Below are 22,166 nucleotides of genomic sequence, written 5' to 3' on the forward strand. Positions count from 1 at the left end.
GAGCAGGAGTAGGCCATTTGGCCTTTCGAGCCTGCTCTGCCATTTAATGAGATCATGGCTGATCTTCTACCTCAATTCCACCTTCCTGCACTATCCCCATATCCCTTGGTTCCCATAGTATCCACTTATCACTTATTGACTTAATAGATAAGTAACTTATCCTTGTTGATAAAACTATTTGGGCCAATTGACACAAGCTGATATCACCTCAGTTGACAACACAGAGTGCCACTGCTAACAATATTAAACTATAAAAAAATCAATGATGTGCAAAAAAATGTGTCTACCCATACATAAAAAAATACTAGCTGATGCCTCTGGCGTTGTTCAGGAATAAAAATATATTTGTGTCTCTCTCTTCCTGTAACTGTCTTTCTGCTTGTGTCCCAATCAATAATTTTATTTCACTCTATCGGTCTTTTTGTTTGTCTTCCACTCTGTCTCCCTCTTTCTTTGCTTCTCGCTGTATGTCCTTCACACATTTCCTCTCATTTGGTGCCTCATAAAACAGGCACCTAAGCATCCAATACAAGAACATAAGAAATAAGAGCAGGAGTCGGCCATACGGCCCCTCGAGCCTGCTCCGCCATTCAATAAGATCACGGCTGATCATCAACCTCAACTCCACTTTCCCACCCAATCTCCATATCCCTTGATTCCCCTAGAGTCCAAAAATCTATCTATCTCAGCCTTGAATATACTCAAAGACTCAGCATTCACAGCCCTCTGGGGCAGAGAATTCCAAAGATTCAAAACCCTCTGAAGAAATTCCTCCTCATCTCAGTCTTAAGTGGCCAACCCCTTATCCTGAGACTATGCCCCCTAGTTCTAGACACTCCAGCCAGGGGAAACAACCTCTCAGCATCTACCCTGTCAATCCCCCTCAGAATCTTATATGTTTCAATGAGATCACCTCTCATTCTTCTAAACTCCAGAGAGTATAGGCCCATTCTACACAATCTCTCATCCTAGGACAGCCCTCTCATCCCAGGAATCAATCTAGTGAACCTTCGTTGCACCGCCTCTAAGGCAAGTATATCCTTCCTTGGATAAGGAGACCAAAACTGTGCACAGTACTCCAGGAGTGGTCTCACCAAGGCCCTGTACAATTGTAGCAAGACTTCCTTACTCTTACACTCCAACCCCCTTGCAATAAAGGCCAACATGCCATTTGCCTTCCTTATTGCTTGCTGTACCTGCATGCTAGCTTTCTGTGTTTCTTGCACGAGGACACCCAAATCTCTCTGAACACCAACATTTGAAAGTTTCTCACCATTTAAAAAATATTCTGTTTTTCTATTCTTTCTACCAATGTCAATAACCTCACATTTCCCTACATTATACTCCATCTGCCACCTTACTGCCCACTCACTTAGTGTATCTATATCCCTTTGCAGACTCTGTGTTCTCCTCACAGCTTACTGTCCCACCTAGCTTTGTATCGTCAGCAAACTTGGATACATTACACTCGGTCCCTTCATCTAGGTCATTAATATAGATTGTAAATAGCTGAGGCCCCAACACTGATCCTTGCGGCACCCCACTAGTTACAACCTGCCAACCTGAAAAAGATCCCTTTATCCCTACTCTCTGTTTTCTGTCCGTTAACCAATCCTCTATCCATGCTACTATGTTGGATGGTGCGCACACACCAGCTGCCATGTTGGATCGGGCTCCTCCATAGGAGTTCAGGGCGCATGGCAGAAGTATTTAAAATTGCTCAAATATTTAAATAAGTGGCCTACACTTATGTAGGACCCTTTTATGAAATTGGGCTGCCCCAGCGCCTGCCTCACCATGTGATATACTCGTTCAGCAACCTGTGGCGCTAACAGTTGGCCTACTGGCTACTCCGAACAACAGCAGCCTCCATCCCCAGTGCAGCACTCCGATCGGCAGGGGCAGTCAGCAACCTCTGTCATCCAATTTTCTGGGCCTTCAGGGCAATTGCCCACTCGGTGAAATGTCCGGAAAATGATACAGGATGGGCTTTGGAGTCATTCCCCTCTCATCTACATCGGATTTCATTCCTGTGCGCGCCAGGGATATCCCAGCGAAGGCGCGTCAAGTACAAAGGGGCGGGAGCTGGCCACGCCTTTTCCTCATCCTAACTTCCTGAAAACTGGTGCGCGTGACCGTTGGGATAAGGAAAATTGGCCTAGATTCCTGCCAACTTATAGTCAGTAGACAGAAAATCTAGCCCCAGTGACTCGTGTCAAATTCCGTTTGATAACGCTCCTGTGAAGCGCCCTGGGACATTTTACTATGTTAAAGGCATTATATAAATGCAAGTTGTTGTTGTTGTTGCTGTAGTGGGCCAACGGTCACATAATGGACTCAACCATCTCAATATGGATGAAATACTTATGTACACGACAACTTTATTAAGCTACTGCAGTTTAAAAAATGCTTAACAAACTGTTACCTCAGTCTCAAATTATTCTTTTATGGATGTGTTTAACCATCTTAGTGGCTGGTATTAACACTGACTAAACTTTACTCGGCAGATAAACAATTAACAGACTTGTGTTCACAAGGAATTGAATGACCTTTAAAAGTGCCGCATGACACAATCTAAACACTAAAGGTCCTGTGATTTAATGTCCAGGCCACGATTGAATGATTTTTGCTAATTAAAATGTCTTTGGTTGCAGTAGGACATTCACTCTTGAACCAGAAAGAGCAGCTCTGGGGTAAAACACCTCTCGTAATTTTCTTAACTAAAAATTCAGACAGCAAAGATTTGTAGCTTTAGATTGGTGAATTAAAAAAGGGGAGTTCAGATGAGTGGACAGACGCATGTTTGTGCCTGTGTGAACCGATCCATTTAACGTTCATACACAAATGCGCAGACCTATTGTGTACATGCACATATTGTGGTAATCCCCTATATAAACCATCCTCAGTTACATCCAGGGCCCAGCCTGCTGTCCCACCCCCACTACTGGTTTTGGACTGGGCATAAGATGGCAGTGTTGTTTTCCTTGACTAAAATCAGATGGAAAATTGTTGTTGAATGAAATGTGTTATAAATCTCATCATCATAAAGAAACGACTCATGAAATAACACTGGATGGCCAGCTGGTGGCGCCGTCCAAGGAGTATAAATACTCGGGCGTGGGCTCAGCTTGGCCAGGGACATTTTGTAAGACAGGAACTAGTGAAGTACAACTAGACCTCCATGTTCTGAAACAAGTTGATTAAAGCCTTGCTTTACACTCAAACCAAGTGCGTAGTGAGTTTTATTACGTCAAAATGTATTTTGGTCAACCAAATTTCTTATGAAAGCTAAAGCTAAATACTCACTCAATGAATGGTGTTAAACTAGCTAGGAGAAAGGATGAAAGGGGAGCCTAAGAATGATGACAAAGTCAACAATGAACCAAGTCCAGTTCTTGCTGTGCAATAATCAACAAAGCTAACGGAATGCTGAACTGTATTGCTTGATTAGTACACTATAAAGAACTTGTATTTATATAGTGATTTTCATGACCTCAGGATGTCTCAAAGTGCTTCACAACCAATTAAATATTTATTTTTGAAGTGTAATGACTGTTGTAATGTGCGAAACGCGGCAGCCAATTTGCGCGTAGTAGGATCCTACAAACAGCAATGAGATAAATAACCAGATGAGGGAAAAATATTGGCCAGGACACCAGGGAGAACTCCCCTACTCTTCTTCAAATAGAGCCATGGGTTCTTTTATATCACCTGAGAGGGAAGATAGGACCTCAGTTTAATGTCTAGTCTGAAAGATGGAATAAATTCAACAATCCTACTCGCCCAGGGGGGATCTATGCCCAATATTGTCCCCCTATCTGCAATCCACACTCCCTTTGAGAGCATCGCCTCATTGGGAGAGCTGTACCGGTGAATGTGCCGTTATCAATCTGGGGCTGTGTTGATGAGATGGTACAGTACTGTGGTTAGGCCACACACCTTGAGCACTGCATTCAGTTCTGGTCACCAAGGCACAAGGGAAACTTGCCGGCTCTGGAAGCAGGAATTCCCTTCACCAGTCACCCCCCACCCCCAACCAGACACTTGGTAATGAGACTGGGGCCCACCAGAGGTGAGCCAGAAAGGCCTGCAGAAATTTGGGATCACACTTCCCTCACTCTGGTTTCAGTTTGAAAAATCTTATTGACGTAATAAAACTCACTACGTCCTTGGTTTGAGCTTAAAGCAAGGCTTTAATCAACTTGTTTCAGAACATGGAAGTCTAGTTGTACTTCACTAGCTCCTTGTCTTACAAAATGTCCCTGGAAAGCTGGGGCCCACGCCCGAGTATTTATACTCCTTGGACGGCGCCACCAGCTGGCCGTCCAGTGTTATTTCATAGGTAGTTTCTCGATGATGAGATTTATGACACTTATCAGCAACCTACACTGCTTTTATCTTTTCTTAACCTACTGAATGTGGTATTAACAGATTGAATTTGTCTGTGCAGGTAAAATCTGGGATCGTTATGAACCTTTTGGGCATCCTCCTACTCTTGCTCGGCATAAACACGTGGGGTCAGTACGTGTTCGATCTGGCCACTTATCCTGACTGGGCCAGGATCCACAGACAGGGCATCCAGAATGTCACCATGATCTCCCTGAATGGCACCGTATAAATACATGGCACTGTGAGACATCAGGTTACAAAAACCCACCAAGGGTCAATGGTGTAATGTTGCTGGAGTGAACAAAGTGTCGAGAAATTAGACTGGGTCCAACTGCGCAAATGAGAAAAAGACCTGAAGAATTGACACTTCATTTTTTTTTGTAATCGGTTGAATATTAAATTAACCATGAATTCTTACGTCGGATGTAAAGCCATAATAGTTTTAAACAATTATTTTAAATGAGTTCTTGCCTTTAATGATAATTGTTAAAATGTACTACACAGGGTGAATTGAAGTTAAAACATTCTAGAGAAGAGAGACACCCTCATATTCTGGGTTGTGTTCACATTATCATTGCGCAGAACAATAAACTCCTTTGACCCTTCTTGGTAAAAGTTCTCCACGGTAACATTGTCAAAGCAGGCTTGACTAGAGCCTCTGATTTTAGCATAGTAACAAAGGTAATGAAACACAGCACACTTTAATTTCAATTTCAATTTCAATTTCAATTTCAATTTTATTTGTCACATAACCAAATACAACTAGTGAAATCCAGTCAGTGAAATGCTTTTTTCTTAACGAGCCGAGCGCACCAAGCAGCAAAGGACACTTAGCTGCCTGGTACACACGGAGCCCGCAAGGACGGCAGCCATCTTCACCGGCGCCATCACAATAGGGTCCGCTCTCGCCTTGCTCCGCCTTTCCCGCACTCCTGCCCGACAATCTTCAGCCGCCGTGGTACCAACGTCCCAGGGCCTGCTTCTCCCTGGCTCTCCTTCCACCCGGTCTGACCTCCGAGCCTCCCGCGGTGTCCGACCTTCCAGGGCCTGCTTCAGGGGACTCCTCCTACACGTAGGTTCCTGTCAGATACTGGTGAACGAGAGCAGACTTCCCACTCGACAGATTCCCCACGATTCCCACTTTCAGCTCCGGGACAGACCTGCTCAGTGTCCACTCCTGGCTGTTCACAAACGAGTCTTCGATGCTGATGACATGCTCCCGGATCTGGTTCTGCAACCCCATGTCCTCGATCCTCTCGATTAAATCGTAGATGGCGTAAATGTTGGGGTGGACGCTCTCGAAGCGCTGCAGCCAATCTGGGTTGAAATGGTTCCCAGTGATAATTGTGACTAACAGGTTAATAAATATATTAAATTAGACGGCAGAGGAATTTCATACCAAAGGTGGTAACTAGAGGCACAGACATCGCTGAGAATAATTTTTACCCAGTAAGGAATATAGAACTGTTACGGGACTGAAGACCAATTTTGGCGTATCTAGCTCGTTCAACGTGGAGACCTTAAATTATCCACACATAGAAATGTAAAAGCTGGAATATTTCAAGTCGGTTCACAATTAAACAGAAATTGTGGAGCACCCTTGCTTTATAACTGGATTTTTTTCAGTCATTTTCAAGTAAACTCGATGCTGACAAAGAGTAGATTAATTGGAGATGAAATATTAAGAAATTGTAACGAGCACTGACAACTTGCAGCTCTGCAGATTTTATAAGGCAAATAGCTCCGTGACCAAAAAGTCTTAAATCAGCAAATGTCTCGATGAGTTTACATTCAGGAAGTTGAGCTTGGTTAAGTTGGAATACACAAGACTGTGAGGTGAGCTAAACAGAGCTTTCAAGATTACGCATGGAATTGAAGAAAGTGATCTCGGGTTTCCTGTGGTGAAAGGCTCAAACGCCAGGAGGCACAAGTTAAAAATCAGAACGTTAGAAAGGTATCGGAGGAATATTTTTCCTCCAGAGGGTAGAGTTGTGGAGAACGCTACCAGGGATGGACATTGAAGAGGACAGTATAAATGAGCTCAAGAAACAATTAGACTTGTTTCAGGAGTGAGAATGGGTTGAGGGATACACGTAATAAGAATGTGGGTAAGTGGGGTTGATCTTTGTAAAAGGAATTGGCTTGTTGTGTCTCATGGCCTCTTCTTGTCATTAAAATCATTCGGTTCTTATTTTGAGATCTTTGAGGATTCTTGAGAGACGCTGTAATGAAGATTCAGCACAGCTAGCTCAATAACGAGGAGTTTGGTGACGCTGCATCTATAGGACTCTAAATGCATCTCATTACAAAAGCTAGTCAGTCATCATAACCTGGGTAGATATATATATAGGCAACAGCAAAAGCAACAGCGAACCAGAACAACAACAACTTGCATTTAGAAAGCACCTTTAACATAGAAAAACATCTCAAGTCACTTCACGGGGCATAATCAAAAAAAATGTACGTCGTATAAAAGAGGGAGACATTAAGAGGGGTAACCAAAAGCTTGTTCAAAAAGGTGAGTTTTAAGGAGGTGAGGGAGGTGGAGCGGCAGAGGGGTTTAGAGAGGAAATTTCAGAATGTGGGGCCTAGGCAGCTGAAGGCACGGCAAAGGGAAGGAGGGATGCAGAAGAGGCCAGAGTCAGAGGGACAGAGACTTTGGGCAAGAATTTAACTCGGGAGTCGGGTTGGAGGCGGGACTACAACTTTCGGGGTTGTAGTCCCGCCTCCATCAAGATGCGGCCAATCCACGCGATTTTAACTTGATTGACCTTGTTGAGCCCGCCCAGTGGACTCAGCAGGCCAATTAAGGGCCACCCAGCAACAGGTGACGTCACAGACTGAAATTTCATCTGTCAAGAGATTTTGACAGATGAAATATCAGTGTTTCACAGCTGTTTGAAGCTGACAAACACTGACAGTCTTACTTCTAACCTGAGTCCTTCTCCACAGACTCAGTTAGAAATCTCTCCTGCACAGAAAGCTGAAGGCTGTCACTTATGACAGTTCGCAGCCATTCTGCTTTCTGTGCCGGTGAGATGAAGGACTCCCGGAACCTAAAGAAAGTCAGGCTGAAAAGGTAAGAAAAGGTCATTTACACTTCTTTAATCACTTTAGACACACCAAACACACTTACCTTTGCACTCATGCACACATCACTCACCTGAACACCGACATCTCGACCCCTCCAAGTCCTTCACCCGACGGCCCGCCTCGCTAACTTGGCGTGGTTTGGAGCCGTCGGGAATCCCACAGTTCAACCTTAAAAATAGGGATTAGGCTAAAACCTGGCTGTTAACTACCTGTTAACAGGCAGTTAATTGGCACTAATCACTTCCCGCCTCGGGTAGGCGGGTCCCAGTGTGGGGCGGGTACCCGCCTCCTTTGAAACTGGCAGTGAGGCTGGTTTGGGTGCGGGATGGGGTCGGGACCCCTGATTTCGGGATTTTAAACCCCCGCACACCTCCAATCCCGACTCCATGGCCCAATGAAATCCTGCCCTTTGGGTAGGGAGAGGTGTTGTAGGGCTGGCAGAGGTTATAGTGATAGGGGCAAGGCCATGAAAGGATTTTACGATGAGCTCGAGAATTTTAAATTTGAGCGGTTGGGGATCCGGAGGCCGATGTAGGTCAACGAGGACAGGTGTGAGGGGTCAGTGGGATTTATGCGGGGTGGGATACAGCAGCAGAGTTCTGGCTGAGCTGAGGTGTACAGAGTGTGGCGGATGGGAGACCAGCCAGGGGAGCATTGAATAGTCAAGTCTGGATGTGACCAGTATGGGGAACCTGCCAGAGTTATTCTGTGATTAGATGAAAACACTAGGCCATGGTTTTCAACTTCACCACCTTGGCATAAACTGGAAGAGTAGATCGCCGCTCATTGTAGAACCCGCACGATTTTCATTTCCGTTGGTTTCAATGGAATGGAAATCGTGCGGGTTCTATAAAGGATGGCGCTCCGCTCTGTCAGGTTACCACCTAGCTAGTGATGTTGAAAATGACCCCCTATGAGTTTACTTCTATGTAACCTACACAAAGGTGATACATTCGGGTATTCTGTATATGGCATGAATGCTTGTATTTGAAAGCATTTGTATTTAACACTTCTGCTTTTCTTAAAATTAATCTTAAAATTAGCGCTAGACCATTCAGAAGTGAAATCAGGAAGCACTTTTTCAATCAAAGGGTGGTGCTGGGACAATTGGAGCATTCAAGACTGAGATCAATAGATTTTGTTAGGTAAGGGTATCAAGGGATATGCAGCTAAAGCTGGTAAATTGAGGTGAGGTACAGATCAGCCATGATCTAATTAAAAGGTGGGGCAGGCTTGAGGGGCTGAATGGCCTCCTCCTACGTTCCTATATCGATATGGGCTGAAGAGAGCCACCCGTGATCCCCCGCTCTGTATCATCAGCTGTTTTTATGTTGGGCGTTAGCTGAGTGTGAGTGCCACTGACTCCTGGCATATGGATCTTGCGCAGTCAACTCCAACCCCCAAGGAAAACAGCCTCTAAGGCTAGCAACCAAGTTTAAAATGATTATAGCACCCCTCAAAAGACAATGTAAAAGCAGCTGTTGTCTCTAATGGCGCAGCTCAGTGCCGTGTTTGATTCAGCTGAAACGAAGTCGGTTTCTCCTTCATAGCTGTCAGAAACCAGTCGCAATATCTCGCTTGTCATTGTGTGTGCCACTGTTGTGACCATGTCTGCTTGTCTGTAACAGTCAATACAAGCTCCTAGGCGAAGCTGGTGTACGTTGTCATGGTGCATTTTCAGTTCCTCAAAGTACACGTGTCAGTGTTGAGCAAAGGAATGAAATTATTCCCCCTTCCTGCAACAAGTATCAGCGTCACATTCTGAGATCAAGTACAGCAGGGATGCCCATCCTGTGGCTTGTGAGCCTCACGCGGTCCTGAGCCCTGGCAATCCAGCCCTCGAAGCCCAGGAAACTCAGTCCTATTTGCGTTTCGATGAGGAAAAAAATTGGGTGTCGACCATTTTGGGGCGCTAATATCGGCCGGGCACAACGTTTAGCGCCCGGCGCTAATTATCGCCTCTGACTGCAAAATTCGCCTCTATCACCCCTAGAGATGATTTGAGTGCTAAATCAGGCGCTACACACCTCTCTTAAGGCGCTAATGTTGGGGAGCGAGGTGCTACCTCAGAACGCTACCGAAGCTCAGGCGATGTCAGTTACCATGGAAACCAGACAGACTGGCGCCATCCAGTTCTTAAAGGGGAGGGGCCATCTTGCTGGCCAGCCACACCCTGCTCATTACAGCCTTGAATCTCGGCCTGGAGAGACCTCTAAAGCAATTGTGTTGGAAGCACTAATGGATAGCCCCAGGGAAAGAGCTCGGTGCTTAGGAAACTCAAAAGTGGTGCTGAGGGCCAAAACTCCTGAGGACAATGTTAAATCTCTCCAGACGTCTCTCTCCCTCTCAACCTGTGTGCACCAAAAATTTTGCCGACAAGAAAAGGCAGGAAGCGCCCGCCTTTAAATAGCACTTCCCCAGTCCCTTCCCGACTTGAAAACGTTCCCCTCTACCTGTCGTTCTTAGCGGCAGGCGCTAAGGCAGGGAGCATGACTCAATATCCAGTCCGGGGCGCTATCGGGGCGACGCACGCTCGATTGACATCACAATCTGTGGGTGCAGGAGATTGTGGCGGTAGTGTTTAGCGCCGCCACAAAATGACTGGTCAATTTCACGAGTGGCGCTAAAATCGCCGCGCACGGGCGCTAAGTTCCTAGCGCCCCGTTAGCGCCCCCCCGGAGGCACTAACAGGAGGCGCTAGTCAACCGTATTTTTCCCCCAATGTCTTATTTGCTAGTTTGTCCAGTTTGTATTTTGTGGACCTGGAGATTTGGTAAGGGCTGTTCTTAGTGCTGTTAAATTCTCAATGCGAATGCCAAAATCTATTAGTATCGGCAACATGATGATCTGCAAATTAGTGGGACCGTGAGATTCAATTTGGTAAGCGGCCACTGAGGCACCATGATTTATCTATCTCTGTCCCTGTCTCTCTCTCTCTCTCAGTGTCTATCTCTCGCTATCCCCATCATAATTTCCTGCAGTGTGCCCACTTTCCTTCCTCTTGTGAAGGGACAGGAATTCCCTTAGATATCTCAACACCGACACAGAAGGCCTCACTAGACCCTGGAAGCAGCATCGAGTCTCCTTTGAATATGCTTGAGCGATGAATAAGATCAATCAGTTACTGCAGTCGCTGCACGTCGAACTCTTTGCCCTGCTTGTTCCAGCTCTGTACTAAACGAGGTTAAAGCTGCTCTGTGTAACACCCGGTGCTATTGAAGCATGTGACATTACAGAACCATCAGAACACCTCTTTTGTAATTATGGAAATGTTTATTTTTTGGCAATGCAAAGCGCTTGTTAATGTAACACTGGTAATAGCACAAAGGAGACTTTTAAAAGCCTTTCCTGCTGCAGTCATAGAGCAACAAACACTAACTAGTTATTGATTCCAGATGCATGTGAATAAGGTCAAGCCAAGAGCAGTAATACTGGAGCAGGGTAATGCACTCCCGACACTGTCCTATGAACTACATTCAAGTCACATATAACATTCAGGATAAAGAAAGAAATAACTTGCACCTTTCACAACCACAGGACGTCTCAAAATGCTTTATTACCAATGAGGTTTTTTTTTGAAGTGCAGTCATTGTGGTAATGTAGGAAACGCGCACAGCAAGCTCCCACAAACAGCAATGAGGTAAATGACCGGATAATCTGTTTTAATGATGTTAGTTGAGGGATAAATATTGGCCAGGACACCGGGGATAACTCCCCTGCTCTTCTCTGAAAAGTGCCATGGAACCTTTTACATCCACCTGAGCGAGCAGGCGGGGCCTCGGTTTGACGTCTCATTCGAAAGACCAGCTCCTCCGACAGTGCAGCACTCCCTCAGCTCTGCACTGAAGTGCCAGCCTAGATATTTGTGCTCAAATTTCTGGTGTGGGACTGGAACGCACGACCTTCTGACTCAGAGGTGAGAGTGCCACCGACTGGGCCACGGCTGACACCACCGGGTATTAGCCCCTGTGCATTTTGATACCTTAATCTCCAGCCACAGAAGGTTAGTGTTGATGTCCATTTCCACAGTAGCCAAACCAAGAGACCCCCTGCTTCTGATCTTTTTCTTGACTGACACGTGCCCTCTGGCGTCACCCTAAAGTGACAATTGTGTCATTCAGAGGAGACATTCATGCCACCTGTGAGATCTGGGTTTCTTTGGCTTCAGCTCACTAGGTCCACAATTCAGGCGATCCTCAAGTTAGGCCTGTAGGTCAGGTCCAAGTCACTTTTGTCAGATCTCAGCATCCCTCTAGTACCTCGTCGAACCATTCATCACGCGAGAGCCAAGGCAGTGAGTGCCAGACAACATTACGGACAGGGAGAGCATCAAGGCTGACCCTAATACTGTCCTCACTTGACGCCGTCATGGACGCACTTTCCAGCAAGTAGGAGTGGAAGCCAGGGCTAACTTTCCACCCCTCCCGCGTCAGGACAGGAAGGCCAATTGTAGCGGCTCTTCTCTGCCCCTGACTGAGACCAGCTAACCGTGCATAGACCAGGGATCAAACTGTTTATGGAGGTTTCTGACCAGGACTACGGAGAAATCCAACAGTTTGCCTCCTTATCACATGCTCGATGACAAATGATAAGGAAACTCAAACGTTGATGACAGTTCTAAGAAGTTTTTTTTCAATTCGCTTATGGGACCTGTGCGTCGCTGGCAAGGCCAGCATTTATTGCCCATCCCTAGTTGTCCTTGAGAAAGGTGGTGGTGAGCCACCTTCTTGAACCGCTGCAGTCCGTGTGATGAAGGTACTCCCACAGCGCTGTTAGGGAGGGAGTTCCAGGATTTTGACCCAGCGACAATGAAGGAGCGGCGATATACTTCCAAGTCAGGATGGTGTGTGACTTGGAGGGGAAAGACCAGCTCCTCCGGCAATCTTACTGGTCCTCACAAGAAATAACCAGGCTCGACATGACTTATGAGCACGGTGCACTTTGACTGTACAGCAGTTACTCAACAAGTGCTGCCCCGTGATACCACGGATCAGAATCTTTTGGAAAATCTTTCATAAATGATTTATGTCAATGGTAGACCTGGTCAAATAATTGTCAACCTGGATGTTAGTCAAAGTGTTTCGACATGACCCTGGAACCGCAGTAACAACTGATGCATTTAATAGGTTTCAGTCCCTAATTCCTCATTTAAGGAGGGATATACTTGCATTGGAGGCAGTTCAGAGAAGGTTCACACGGTTGATTCCTGAAATGAAGGGGTTGACTTATGAAGAAAGGTTGAGCAGGTTGGGCCTATATTCATTGCAATGAGTTTAGAAGAATGAGAGGTGACCTTATTGAAACATATAAGATACTGAGGGGGCTCGACAAGGTAGATGCAGAGAAGATGTTTCCCCTTGTGGGGGAATCTAGAACGAGGGGGCATAGTTTCAGAATAAGGGGTCGCCCATTTAAAACTGAGATGAGGAGGAATTTCTTCTCTCAGTGGGTCGTAAATCTGTGAAATTCTCTGCCTCAGAGAGCTGTGGAGGCTGGGTCATTGAATATATTTAAGGTGGAGATAGACAGATTTTTGAACAATAAGGGAGTGAAGGGTTATGGGGAGCGGGCAGGGAAATGGAGCTCAGCCCAAGATCAGATCAGCCATGATCTCATTAAATGGTGGAGCAGGCTTGAGGGGCCAAATGGCCGACTCCTGCTCCTATTTCTTATGTTCTTATGTTTTGCTGAGGGTAGGGTTTGCATTTTAAAGAGACAGTGCAAAATCTAAAACAATGGCCCGGATTTTATGTTAAGAATAACAGTGCGTCTATCAGCGCTCACTCTTATTATGGAGTAAATTGGACACCAACTTTTGACATCTCCCAATAAAGGAATACATAAGGTTGAGAATTTACAGTATGGAAAGTAGCTAGTGTGAACCCGCATTCTGTTACTCTGCAGTACAGTTTCTTGGAGATCCACCTTGCCGCCCTCTATTTTTACATTACTCCTCCATTTACTATTGAGGCTGACGAAAAGAAAGAAAGACTTGCATTTATATAGCCCCTTTCACCATCTCAGGATGTCCCAAAGCACTTTACAGCCAGTTAAATACTTCTGAAGTGTAGTCACGATTGTAATGTAGGAAATGCGGGGGCCAATTTCACGCACAGCAAGCTCCCGTAAATAGCAATGAGATAAATGACCAGATAATCTGCTTTAGTGATGTTGATTGAGGGATAAAGGTTGGCCAGGACACCGGGGAGAACTCCCCGGCTCTTCTTCAAATAGTGGCCGCGGGATCATTTATATCCACCTGAGAGAGCAGACGGAGCCTTGATTTAACGTCTCATCCGAAAGACGACAACTCCGACAATGCAGCACTTCCTCAGTACTGCACTGGAGTGCCAGCCTAGATTATGTGCTCAAGTCTCTGGAGTGGAACTTGAACCCACAACCTTCTGAATCAGAGACGAGAGTGCTGCCCACTGAGCCATGGCTTGATACCTTAAAACTGTTTGGACAACGAAATAAGAGTTGAGCGACTAACTTCCAACTCATTAAACTAGTTAATCTCAGTTACTGCAGCTACAATTGGATTGATCAGGTGCATTACCAAACCGAGTTGCCAGTGTTTTGCCAGTATTACCGCAGATTCACTTGCCAACAACCCCTGGCACCCACCAGTTTTTTTTATTCGCTTATGGGATGTGGGCATCACTGGCAAGGCCAGCATTTATTGCCCATCCTTAATTGATCTTGAGAAAGTGATGGTGAGCTGCCTTCTTGAACCGCTGCAGTCCGTGTGGTGAAGGTGCTCCCACAGTGCTGTGAGGGAGGGAGTTCCAGGATTTTGACCCAGCCACGATGAAGGAACGGCGATATACTTCCAAGTACTTTTCTGCCAGTCTATATCCAGTGATCGAAAGCCCGTTTACCCCAGACGAAGACACTTAGGTTTGTTGGTAGTTTGCAGCGGTTGCATTAACCACATTGCTTTATTTGAACTGATTGCTCTCGCGGACAGATGAAACCTCCCACCTTCCGATCTCACTGCAGATTCAGGCTGCAGCTTCAGGGTAGTGTAGGCCTTCCCCTTTAAGCTAAATTCAACTGGCGGCCGGGCAGCCATTTTAAACCATTTTGGTCATTGCTGGAACCATTTAGTCACGGACTCTCCTGGGAGAAGCAGAAAAATAAAAACAGAGAAAAAAACTTGTGGCCAATTTAGGAAATCAATTCTGATAACTTCCTTTCACTCTCCACCACAGTAAAGCTAACTACAGGAGACTGTAGTAACTCCTGAGTCTCCTAATGCCCAGTTACTCCGTAAATTACCTTTTATATCTCGAGATGTCCTTCTTCCTCAATAACTTGCCCAGCTTCCCTTGAAGGTCAGCATGGCACACGCTTTGGTAATCTGTTTCAGAGGATAATGAAAATAAAACTTCTTGACACCTTAACCCCTTTGTTGACATATTTTGTACCCATGAATGACCTCTAGTTCTCCCATCGATATCATACAACTTATAAAACTGAACAAAATCTATTCTCTTTGTTACTTTAAAAATCGCAAATCATATCTCCTCTAAGCTGTGATTTTATATTGTAAAAATCCCCACTCTTTGAGCCCATCCTGATAATTAAGAGCCCCAAGACTGAAGGCCATGTTGGTAGCCTTTTTTGTACTTTCTCCTGGGCCTCAATGTCTCCTGCCTTGTGTGGGAACTAAAACTGGACACATTACTCGAAATGCAGCCATAGCAAGGCCCTACTGCAGCCTAGGTATAATATTCCTAGTTTTATATTATATTGTGGTGTACCGATCACAGAAAGGACGCAATCCGCTTTCCGGTCCGTAGACTATAAATCAGGCGTCATGCCTTTAAGAAGGATCACACCTTTAAGAAACTCGATCTGCAACATAGTTAAGCCCAGAGCGGGGGAGGAGCAGTCAAAGCTGTGCACTGATGAAAGGCAGTGGTACTTTGTGTAGTCTCTGACTCCATTTTGTGTTCAGCATGCAGCCTCAACAATTAAACCTTTTCTGTTGAACCTCTCCAAGTTCAGTATTTTTTGCTAGGAGTACGTAGACTCCTACATTGGTGACCCCGACACTCAGGATGCCTCCTAAGCGTAACTATGGCTGACACAAACGCAGTTTCTGTGAAGCTGCCGGAGTTCTGGGAGAACCTGGCCACCGCCTGGTTCCTTCAAGCCGAATCGCAATTCCGACTCCGCGGCATCACCGCCGACGCAACGATGTACGACTACCTCCTCGCCTCCCTGGGCAGCTCCACAATCACGAAAGTCTGGACAACACTACAAAACCCTCCGGAGGAAGGCAAGTACGCACATCTCAAGGCCGCGCTCATTAAAAAATTCACAGCCTCCCAATTCTTGCGCAACTGCCACCTCCTCGACCTCCTGGGCCTCGGTGACTCCACGCCATCAGACTTGCTCTCACACATGCTTGCTCTGACCGACGAGAAACCGCCCGGCTCCCTCTTCCGCACGCTCTTTATCCGCCAACTACCTCCCAGCATCCGCCCGGCGATCATGGCGTCCAGCCTCACGGACATCGAGGCCCTGGCCGACGAAGCTGATAAGCTCCTGTCCGCCAGCTCCAACCACGCCGTCACCACCGACCTGGCCTCTGCAGCGTCGGCGCGCGCTCCACCCTTTATCGCGCAGCCACACAGCTCGGCCACGAGGCCCCCCAGGCCCCCACGTCCCCCAAGCCCTCCGACCCAGGGCTACTGCTACTTCCATACCGAGTTCGGCGCACGGGCACGCCGCTGCAGCCATCCCTGCACGTTTCCAACTGCCCCCACACCGGCCTACATGATGGCCGTGGGGCAAGCAGGCGCGCTGCTGTACGTTACGGACAGCGCCTCCGGACGCCGTTTCCTATGCGACACGGGCGCGCAGCGCAGCATCATCCCCGCGTCCGCCCTCGAGATCCAGCGAGGCGGCCGCGGCCCTGCGCTGGCCGCCGCCAACGGCACCGACATCCGGACGTACGGCACCCGCACCGTCACCATCGACCTCGCAGGCCGCTGCTACCACTGGGAGTTTATCACCGCCAAGGTGCTCTCCCCGCTCCTCAGTGCGGATTTCCTGTGTGCCCACGGCCTGTTGGTCGACATGCCTCGGCGCCGCCTCGTGGACATGAACACCATGTCACCTATCCCGGGCGCCAAGGCACCCCCCCATCCCGCCGAAATGGCGTGGCAGTGCCGCGCCCGCTCAACGGACGACTACTCAGCACTCCTGGCTGAGTTCCCAGCCCTCACCAACCCGACCTTCTCTGCGAAGGTTGCTAAGCATGGGGTAGAACACTTCATCCCCACCACAGGCCTACCGGTGTATGCCCACGCCTGCAGGCTGGACCCGGCCAAGCTGGAGATCGCGCGGGCCGAGTTCGCCACAATGGAACAGCTCGGCATCATCCGCTGCTCCAACAGCCCCTGGGCCTCCCCACTCCACATCGTCATCAAACCCGACGGGGGATGGCGCCCCTGCGGGGACTACCGGCGCCTAAACGACGCCACCACGCCGGATCGGTACCCCATACCGCACATTCAAGACTTCTCGGCTAGACTGGCCGGCTGCTCAGTCTTCTCCAAAGTCGACCTGGTGCGCGGTTACCATCAGGTGCCAGTCCACCCCACGGACCTTCCCAAGACAGCCATAATCACCCCTTTTGGGCTATTCGAGTTCCTCCGAATGCCCTTCGTCCTCAAAAACGCGGCCCAGGCCTTCCAGCGGCTCATGGACTCGGTCCTCCGGGACCTGAAGTTCCTCTTTGTCTACCTGGATGACATCCTGGTAGCTAGTTCCTCTAAGCAGGAACACATCGAGCACCTCCGCACCCTGTTCCAGCGGCTCAGTGAGCACGGGCTCATCATCAGCCCAGCCAAGTGCCAATTCGGCCTCAGCAGGATCGAATTCCTCGGCCACCACATCACGCAGGACGGAGCCATTCCCCTGCCCGCCAAGGTGCAAGCCGTCCAGCAGTTCCCCCGGCCTACCACCATCAAAGGCCTCCAGGAGTTCTTGGGGATGATCAACTTTTACAACCGCTTCATTCCCGGAGCGGCCTCTCTCATGCAGCCCCTATACGAAGCCCTCCGGGGTAAGAAAGACAGAATGGCGATCGAGTGGTCGGCGGACATGTTGACCGCTTTCGACTCGACCAAAAAGGCGCTCGCCGACGCCACCATGCTCGCTCACCCACAGCCCTACGCCAGGGTGGCCCTCACCACGGACGCCTCCGACCACACGGTCGGCGCCATGTACGAACAGTGGGTCAACGGGGCCTGGCAACCGCTGGCCTTTTTCAGCCGCCAACTGCGCCCCCCGGAGGCCAAACACAGCGCCTTTGACCGCGAGCTCCTCGCACTGTACCTGGCAGTCCGCCATTTTAGATTTCTTCTGGAGGGCCGCCCCTTCACTGCGTTTGTCGACCACAAACCCCTGACATTTGCGATGGCGAAATCTGCGGACCCATGGTCAGCCAGGCAACAACGCCAGCTCGCTGCGGTGTCCGAATTCACCACGGACATCCGGCACGTCTCCGGTCGAGACAACGTGGTGGCCGACTGCCTATCCCGCCCCGCCGTCCACGGCGCCCACCTGGCAGTGGACTATGCTCAACTGGCAGCGGAGCAACGCACCGACCCCGATCTGCTCTCCGCGCCCACAACCCTCCCAGGGCTGCGACTGACCGACGTCGCCTGCGGCCCCTCCGCCGTCACAGTCAAATGCGACACCTCCTTGGCGCAACCCCGCCCCATAGTCCCGGCGTCCTGGCGAAAACGGGTGTTCGACATCGTCCACGGCCTCTCACACCCTGGCACCCGTGCGTCCATTAGACTGGTGGCCAACCGATTTGTCTGGCGCGGCCTGCGCAAAGATGTGCACGTCTGGTCCAGATCCTGCATAGCTTGCCAGCGTGCCAAAATCCACCAGCACGTCAAAGCCCCACTCAAGGAGTTCACCGTGCCAGAAAGAAGGTTCGACCACGTCCACATCGACCTCGTCGGCCCCCTGCCGCCATCACAAAGTCACACGCACCTGCTGACAATCGTGGACCGTACCACCCGCTGGCCCGAGGCCATTCCACTGACGTCCACCACCACCGCCGACATCGCGAGGGCGTTCATCGGTACCTGGGTCGCTCGGTTCGGCGTCCCCTCCGACATGACGTCGGATAGAGGCCTGCAGTTCACCTCTGATCTGTGGGCCGCCATCGCCCGAAACCTCGGGGTGGCCGTTCACCGCACCACGGCTTACCACCCCCAAGCCAACGGACTGTGCGAGCGATTCCACAGGTCCATGAAGGCGTCCCTCCGCGCCAGCCTCGAGGACGAGGCTTGGATCGACCGCCTCCCGTGGGTGCTACTCGGCCTACGCTCCGCGGTCAAGGAAGACCTGCAAGCCTCGGCGGCGGAACTCGTGTATGGCCAGCCGCTGCGCGTACCCGGGGAGTTCCAGCCCACCGCCACGACCCCCTGGTCGGCTGACCAGCAACGCCACGCTTTCGCCAACTGAGCACAACAGTTCGCTCCGGTACCCACCGGCCGGCACGGCGAACCAGCAACCTGCGTACCACCTAGCCTGCACATGGCCAAATTTGTTTTCGTGCGCCATGACACCCACCGAGGACCTCTACGGCCCCCATACGACGGCCCCTACAAGGTACTCCAGACGGGGAACAAGTTCTTCCTCCTCGAACTGGGCGGCAGAACTGACAAGGTGTCGGTCGACCGGCTCAAGCTGGCGCACCTAGAGCCTGACGAACCCGTTCAAGTGGGCCAACCCCCACCGCGGGGCAGACCGCCTAAGAGACCGACGCGTCCGACCGCCCCGCTCCCGACACCAACCGCCAAGAGCCGTACCGGCCGTGCCATCAAGCCGCCACGCCGGTTCATAGAAACATAGAAAAACATAGAGATAGGAACAGGAGTAGGCCATTCGGCCCTTCGAGCCTGCTCCGCCATTCAATGAGATCATGGCTGATCTTCGTCTGAGATCATAGCTGATCTTACCAGTTCAGTACCCCGTCCCCGCCTTTTCTCCGTAACCCTTAATCCCCTTAGCCTTCAGAAATATATCCAATTCTCTCTTGAAAATATTTATTGAATTAGCCTTCACAGCCCTCTGTGGCAGGGAATTCCACAGGCTCACCACTCTTTGAGTGAAGAAATTCTTCCTCATCTCTGTTTTAAATGATTTGCCCGCTATTTTTAGACTGTGGCCCCTGGTTCTGTGCTCCCCGGCCATTGGAAACATTCTCTCTGAATTCAGCCTGTCCAGGCCTGCCATAATTTTATATGTTTCGATGAGATCCCCTCTCAATCTTCTAAACTCCAGTGAGTACAAGCCCAAACTATTTAATCTCTCTTCGTAGGTCATTCCCGCCATTCCAGGTATCAGCCTGGTGAATCGCCGTTGCACTCTTTCCATGGCAAGAACATCCTTCCGCAGATGGGGCGACCAAAACTGTACACAATACTCCAGATGCGGTCTCACCAGCACCTTGTACAGCTGTAGTAAGGTATCCCTATTCCTATACTCGAACCCCCTTGATATGAAGGCCAACATACCATTTGCCTTCTTAATCGCCTGTTGCACCTGCATGCTCTCCTTCAGTGACTGGTGCACAAGAACACCCAGGTCCCTCTGCACTTCCCCATCTCCCAATCTATTGCCATTTAGATAATAATCTACCCTCCTGTTTTTACCCCCAAAGTGGATAACCTCGCATTTATCCACATTATAGTGCATCTGCCACGTATCCGCCCATTCCCCCAACTTGTCCAAATCGCACTGTAGCCTCCTGACATCCTCATCAGAGCCCACCCCTCCTCCTAGTTTAGTGTCGTCAGCGAATTTGGAAATATTGCATCCAATTCCCTGATCCAGATCATTTATATATATTGTGAACAGCTGGGGTCCCAGGACAGATCCTTGCGGCACCCCGCTGGTCACTGCCTGCCACTCCGAAAACGAGCCGTTTATTCCAACTCTCTGTTTTCTATCCGCCAGCCAGTTCTCTATCCGCGTTAATACTTTGCCCCCAATCCCATGAGCCTTAATTTTGCATGATAATCTTTTGTGTGGAACCTTATCGAAGGCTTTCTGGAAGTCAAGGTACACCACATCCACTGGCTCTCCCCCATCTATTTTACCAGTTACTTCCTCAAAAAATTCCAGCAGATTAGTCAAACACGATTTACCCTTTGTAAATCCATGTTGACTCTGTCCGATCCTTTCCCCATTTGTCAAGTGCTCCGCTATTTTATCCTTAATAATGGACTCTAGCATTTTGCCCACAACCGATGTAAGGCTTACTGGTCTATAATTCCCTGCTTTCTCTCTACCCCCCTTTTTAAATATTGGGGTAACATTAGCTACCCTCCAATCCACGGGTACTGTTCCCGAGTCAATGGAGTTCCGGAAGATGATCCTTAGAGCATCTGCTATCTCCAGGGCCACCTCCTTAAGTACCCTAGGATGTAGTTTATCAGGCCCCGGGGATTTGTCGGCCTTCAGTCCCCTCAACTTACCCAACACCATATCCCTAGAGATACTAATTTCTGTCAGCTCCTCCCTCTCATTAGTCCCTATGTTTGCCGATATTCCTGGGAGGTTATTTGTGTCCTCCTTTGTGAATACAGAACCAAAGTATGAGTTTAATTGGTCCATATTCTCCATTATATATTCTCCCGAATCGGACTGCAAGGGACCGACTTGGGATTTTACCAGTCTTTTCCTCCTGATATACCGATAAAAGCTTTTGCAGTCTGTCTTTATGTTTGCTGCAAGTTTACTTTCGTATTCTATTTTCCCCTTCCTGATTAATCCCTTTGTCCTCTTTTGCTGTATCCTGTACTGCCCCCAATCTTCCGGTCTGGTGCTTTTTTTTGCCAGTTGATATGCCCTTTTTTTTGATTTTATGCTGTCCCTAATTTCCCTCGTTATCCACGGTTGAGTCACCTTTTTAGGTTTATTTTTATGCCAAACCGGTATAAACATGTTCTGGAATTCTTCCATTCTATCTTTGAATGCTTGCCATTGTCTATCCACTGTCAATCCCCCCAGAAACACCACCCAATCAATCTTACCCAATTCCCGTCTCATACCCTCGTAATTCCCTTTATTTAAGTTCTGGACCTTAGTCTCTGATTCAATTTCCTCACTCTCCATCTCGACTGAGAGCTCGATCATATTATGATCGCTCTGACCCAAGGGGCCTCGTACAAGAAGATTGCTGATAAGTCCCTTCTCATTGCACAATACCCAGTCTAAAACGGCCTGATCTCGAGTCGGCTCCTCGACATATTGGTCCAGATAACCGTCCCGAAAACATTCCAGGAATTCCTCCTCCTCAGAATTTTTACTAATTTGGGTAGTCCAATCAATATGTAAATTAAAGTCACCCATGATGACAGCTGTGCTCTTATCGCACGCTTCTCTAATTTCCCTTTTTATGCCTTCCCTCACCTCCATATTACTATTTGGAGGCCTATATATCACACCCACTAACGTTTTCCTCCCCTTGCTATTTCTCATTTCTACCCATACAGATTCCGTTTCATCCGAGTTAATATCCTTCCTTTCCATTGCATTAATCCCCTCCTTTACCAGCAATGCTACCCCACCTCCCCTACCTTTTTGCCGATCCTTCCTAAATATTGTATATCCCTGGATGTTAAGTTCCCAGCCTTGCCCAC

General features: G+C 48.6%; 1 protein-coding gene across 2 annotated transcripts in view; it reads left to right on the forward strand.

Moving 5' to 3' along the window:
- The window catches only part of slc13a3 (solute carrier family 13 member 3), a 58,782-nt gene extending 52,796 nt beyond the window's left edge, over positions 1-5,986 (forward strand). For both annotated transcript variants that reach the window (XM_086005733.1, XM_086005734.1), the window contains exon 13: positions 4,451-5,986. In XM_086005733.1, coding sequence (XP_085861859.1) covers positions 4,451-4,618 — 168 coding nt within the window. In that variant the 3' untranslated portion in view covers positions 4,619-5,986. The remainder of the gene's footprint in view (positions 1-4,450) is intronic.
- The last annotated feature ends 16,180 nt before the right edge of the window (positions 5,987-22,166 follow it).

This window comes from Somniosus microcephalus, chromosome 13, assembly GCF_052327205.1.
Source record: "Somniosus microcephalus isolate GS21.2 chromosome 13, FLI_Smic_1.0, whole genome shotgun sequence".
Lineage (NCBI taxonomy): Eukaryota > Metazoa > Chordata > Chondrichthyes > Squaliformes > Somniosidae > Somniosus > Somniosus microcephalus.